Raw genomic sequence first — 5,654 nt, 5'->3', positions numbered from 1 at the left:
TACGTGATCACCTAAACTAAACATGCACCGGTAACCTGTTTAATACTCTCTCTGTTTCCATAATCTAGTGTGTATAAATATGAAACTACATGCTATGATGAATGAAACTACATGTTATGATGAATCTAAGGACATAAATTTGGCATTCTAGATGTAAATATTTTTATCCACAAACTTGGTCAAAGTTCATGAAGTTTGACTTTTCAAAAAAAATACACTACATTACACCCTCTCCGTAAAGAAATATGTGGCATGCAATATAATAGTTTAACTCATATGTGATACTGAAGTCCGATATTCTCAGCCAAATCAAAGCATCCAAACTTGTATAAAATTCATCAAATCCCAACGGGGAAGGAAACAGACATTGTCATCATCTACCAGAGAGATGATGAAGAACACTCGGCCACTCATGTCACCGTTCAGCTCCCCTGTGCATGCAGAGACACAACCGATCGAACCAAGCCAACTAGTACAAGAAGTTTTCCATTTCCACGTCTGGGGCATCTTGAGGGCCGGGCTGGTGAATGCCGTCGGCCACCTCCAGCCGGCGGTGCGCCCTGTCTGCGGGGAGAACGGGCGGCAGCCTGTTCATGACGAGGGCCTCCACCGCCGCCGCCTCCTCCTCCTGCAGGAGCGGGGGCGGCGCCGGCACGTTCAGCTCGACGTGGTGGGCCTGGTGGTGGTGCGCGAAGGCGAACGCGAGCCCGGCGTCGTGGCACCGGCATGGCTCCAGCAGGCCTGCCTCTCCCGGCTGCCCCCTGCTCATGGGGCGCCCGCACTGGTAGCAGAAGACGAAGCCGCACCTTCAGCACAAAAGAGTTCAGTCAGTATGGCGTTCGAAAAAGTACATAGTACTTCTAGGCGTACTCTTGAAAAAAAAAAGTATGGCGTTCGAAATGCAAAATATATAGGAATTAAAAAAAAAGATAGTATCACATCGAAAGGCAGTGTGATGTATGTGCACTGGCAGATTCAGATACACACATCAGCAAACGGTGCAGCATGGGAGTGATAGAACATCAAACCTTACATATATATCTCTATATAATGCGTGCAGACAGTTTTTTTTTTACTTTAGATGTTGATGAGATTACAAAATTGTATTTGAAGGAAAATTATCGTTTATATGTATGTATCATGAGTTTTGTGAAGAAGAAAAACATCGTTTATATGTTGATCACTGGAGGTTGTCTTAGGCCTTGTATAATGGGAGATGCTTAGGAAAGTGCTTAGAAAAATAAACCGAATTTTTTTGAAGCACCGGTGCCTATTTTTATAGGAGAGACGCTTAATTAAGTGTCTACCCTGTACAAATAAACACCGGTGCTTAAGGAAATCCTGATTTATTTCTCTAAGCATCTCTCCTAAACACCTCTCATTGTACAAGGCCTTAGAAGCTTAAAATGGCATGTGTTGGTGACCGTTTTCAACTTGTAACCAATCAAGCTGGCTACAATTAGTTGAGTTAACCGGCCCAAACAATATATATCACAGCTTATTGAAAAACAAAATCATACTGGATTCTTTTTCATTTTGCAATAACAACATCAGATTCTAGTGATGTCCTTAAGGCATCTTCAAGACGGACCCGCAAACCCCCTGCAAGCGTCCGGACCACGTTGTTCGGACACAGTTTGTCATCCAACGTGATTTTGTATCGGTCCGCCCGACAGTCCGAATCACGCTTTTCCGATAGATTGGAGACAAACATGAGGAGCTTTGTAGGAGTCTGGACATCCACATGACAAACCAAAAGCCACCACATGTCCGCTCTCCATCCAGATGGTGAATATCCGCGGCTAATCTTTTTCCTTTAGCGGAAACTATTATTAATCATACAAGTGTTTGGCAGAAGGTGTGCATGTGAACGAAAGGTGTTTGATGGAAGATGTATATTAGTAAGCTTAAATTGATTATTTTACTAACACACAATTGAACAGAAGGTAATTTGGCAGAAGGTGTGCATGTGAACGGAAGGTGTATATTAGTGAGCTTAATTGATTGTTTTACTAACACACAATTGAACGGAAGGTATTTTGGCGGACGGTGTGCATATGAACGGAAGGTGTTTCGCGGAAGGTGTGCATTAGTGAGCTTAATTGATTGTTTTACTAACACCCAATTGAACGGAAGATGTTTGGCGGAAGCAACAAGTTTTGTGAAAGGTGTTTTATTTTACCAACACAAGCAACACGAAGAACGTTTGAGATTTGGCGGAAGCTGTTTTATTTTACTAACACATAATTTTTTCAAATGGATGCAAGTACGGTTCGATGGCCGGCTTCTGTATTAGTGTTTGTTCAGACACTAGTTACTATATCAATTTTCAAACAAATATTAAGAAAATTTATGGGTCGTCGTTGAAGATGCTCTCAACATGCCAAAAAACATTGCCGCGCAAGACGGCAGCAAACCAAGTGTACCAAATCATTTTGAGGTTTGATATTCCCTAGTCATCCGAATCCGACGATACTTTATAAAAATGTTTTACGTTTGAATACGAAATATATGCACGATAAAGTACTTTGAAGTAAGTGTTGGTAGTAGGTTTTACTACACTAGATGATGTGAAACATGAAGATGACAATGATAATTCCCCCCTGATAAATACAGCTAAGTACTAGAAAACTTGATATATGAAATAAATTCAGAGGACAGGAAATGAACAGAGCATAACGAATCAATTGAGATGAGACTGGGAGTAATACCTGCATGTCATTCGATTGCATCCGTAGCTCCTCTCGACGATCATCCTGCAGCTCGGGCACTGTTTCCACTGGCGCTCCTGCGCGAGCCTCCTCACGAGGGCGGCGTCGGGGCCCTTGGCGCAGTCGTGCTCGCCGGCCGCCCCGCCCGGGCTCCACTCCATGCCGCAGGTGGCGCACAGCAGGTGCTTGCACGCCGGGCACGGCGCCATGGCCGGCTCCGCCCCGCCGCTCGTCTCCAGGATGACCCCGCACCGCCGGTTCGGGCAGTACGCGCGCCGGTCGGCCGGGAGCGCGCGCTCCGTGAGCCGCGCGCCCCAGTCGCCGAACGCGCCGTAGTCGATCGCCTTCTTGCACTTCTCCGGGTGGAGGACGGCGTTCTCCTTGCCCTTGCACGCCGCGTCGGGGCACGGGATGGGCAGCTCGCTCGCCCGGATCCTGCCCTCCACGTAGGTGGTCATGCACGTCGCGCAGAACTTGTGCTTGCAGGGGAGCCCGTGGAAGAGGTCGAAGACGGGGAGGGTGTCCATGCAGATGCCGCAGTCGAACGTGGGGACCTCGTCGTCGGCCAGCGGGGGCACCTTCGTCGTCGACGGGCCGGGCGCGTCGGGCTCGAGGTCGGACGGGCTGACGCCCCACCTCTGGCAGAACTTGGGCAGGGAGAACCCGCCCTCTTCTTCTTCTCCGCCGCCGGCCGCGACGGCGGGCTTGCAGGGTTCATCAGATCTTGGGAGGCACAGCTGCAATGATTCGAGCAATCGCTGCTTCTCCGCCAGCTCCAGCTTGTCAGCATCGTCGAGGACGATGGCCTCGTACCAGCCGTTGTCGTGCCCTTCTTGCATTGCGGGGAACATGACCGATGAGGCGGCGTCGGCGAGGAGGACCCGTCTTTTCACGGAAACGGGGTCGTCGAAAGGGCCGATCGGTCTTGCCCGCGGGGCGACGGCGCAGAGAGCGCCGCATCTTCTTGTCGATGGGACGAAGCCGACGGGCGGGGTCACGCTTGGCACAGTAGCGGGTACCCCGTGTCCGGGGACTTGCTGGCTTGACGAGGAGCCGCCGGCGTCTTGAGAGAGGATGGTCTGTCTCGCCGGAGATGCGGCGGCGCCGGCAGTGCTCGGGCCTGGCAGACTTTCCAGACACTCGAGGGGTTCCGGGATTCTCGAATTGCCGAGGAAGACGGTTCCGCTCTCCACCTCATGGATGCTCTCGAAGGTCCCGCTCTGGCTCTCCAAGAAGGTGTCCGCGGTGGCCCTGGCGCCGAAGCCGACGCCGGCCCTGGAGGAGGCGGGGTAGTCGCCGGGCGGCTGTTCCAGGTCCAGGTCACGCAGCTCCCACTCCTCCGCCTCCACGAGGTCCTGCATGTGCAGCGCGTGCGCCATCTCCTCGTCGGCGGCCATGGCGGCCTGCCGTTCCGCCTCCACCGCCGCCGCCGTGTCCGCGTCGAGGACGACGGGGCCCGCGGGGACGTCGAGGCCCTCCAGATACGCCTCCTCGGCCTCCTCCTCATCATCCATGTACACGTCGTAGATGGGAGCCCCGGCGGCGCCAGGGCTGGCGACGGGCGCCTCTGGTTCCCCCGGCTCGAGCCGGTGATACTCCGCGGGCTGGGATTCTTTCTCCATTGCACCTCACGGGTAGATCTCGTAGGCGCTCCACGAGAGAAGAGATTTGTTTGGGCGCTGCGTCATGACCTGCACAGTTGGAAAGGGGGGACGCGCATATAAGGGAAGGTTTCTTGGGCGCCGAGAGTCCTGCTCTTTTTTTCTTGGCCGTCGAGTTCGGTTCGTGAACGGATAGAGTACAAATTAACCGACCGAACGCGGTGTAATCCGAGACTTTTCTCGCCGGCCGTGTTTCCAAATATACGGATCTATCGCTATCTTTGCTTTCCCAAAAACAAATGCAAATGGAGTACGGGGAAATCAACATGTCGATTAATACATTAATTGTTTTCAAAAAAAATTAATACATTAATTACACTCGAATTTAAGATTTTTTTTGAAGAGATATATGAAGAATTAATGAAAGCGGAAAGGTGTCAAATCTAACCGATTCTGCCGGAAACTCTTGGGGGCGCGCACCTGCACAGCCCAACCCAGCCGCACGATTATTTCGGGATCTGCAAAGTCGTTGATTCCGTGTGCATTTTCTAAGATCTAGTTCTGAATCTTACTGATTCAGTTTTTAAGCTTAAAGATTGTGAGTCACTCCTATTAAGTTTTGACAGTTAAAACTTACCAAATATATTCACGGGCAACACGAATCTGAAAACAAAACTTAATTTAAACTTTTGGTTGGAAAGATACGAAAGTTTTAAGTTCGAAAATCATCAGAAAAAACATGCGCGAGGGGCTCAATGCCCCCGCATCTGCATGCCACAAATCCTTTCCCCCAATTCTACTTTGTTTCCAATTATGAACTAACCTTTTTCAACCCTAAAGAAAAAGGAGAAATATATTTTCAACCACAATATCAACAACTTAAACACCAAAACACCCTCATCCTCACAAACCTCCCTCTCACAAATGCCGCCACCACACCCTTGCCGGCCACCGCGTCGTTGTGACATCGCTTCCATGTAGTGCATGGTCCAGTATCTTACCTCACTTACTAAGCAAACACCATGTTATCGCAGCAAACGCACCGTCGCCGCAAAAATATATGACCAAACATCTATTGTGTTCATAGATCTAAACCTCATCCAAAATACTAATAAAAACATATACACAGATTAGATATAATATATTACATCAAATCTATCACTATTAGATTATAAAACAGGCAAAATTCGGAATAGTACCGATTGAAGATGGAGCTCCAAGATTAGGGTAGCCTGGAGTTGGGAGAATGATTGGAGGGGTCGATGCGGCGAAACATTTTACAAGCTATGGCGATTTTTGTGACTATGGGAGACGAGACGACGGAGATAAAAGGTGGATGGTT

General features: G+C 49.5%; 1 protein-coding gene across 1 annotated transcript; it reads right to left on the bottom strand.

Annotated features, from left to right (window-relative positions):
• Positions 1 to 297: 297 nt before the first annotated feature.
• On the bottom strand, positions 298 to 4,430 carry LOC125528002 (E3 ubiquitin-protein ligase RNF217-like). The gene is made up of 2 exons (XM_048692515.1): positions 2,712 to 4,430; positions 298 to 806 (listed from the first exon to the last, which is right to left on the bottom strand). The coding sequence occupies exons 1-2, from the start codon at positions 4,331 to 4,333 to the stop codon at positions 470 to 472; spliced, it is 1,959 nt and encodes a 652-aa protein (XP_048548472.1). The 5' UTR covers positions 4,334 to 4,430; the 3' UTR covers positions 298 to 469.
• Positions 4,431 to 5,654: the final 1,224 nt, after the last annotated feature.

This window comes from Triticum urartu, unplaced genomic scaffold (assembly GCF_003073215.2).
Source record: "Triticum urartu cultivar G1812 unplaced genomic scaffold, Tu2.1 TuUngrouped_contig_456, whole genome shotgun sequence".
NCBI lineage: Eukaryota > Viridiplantae > Streptophyta > Magnoliopsida > Poales > Poaceae > Triticum > Triticum urartu.
Note: the sequence above shows the minus strand (reverse complement) of the source record. Positions and strands in the feature narration are given on the sequence as shown.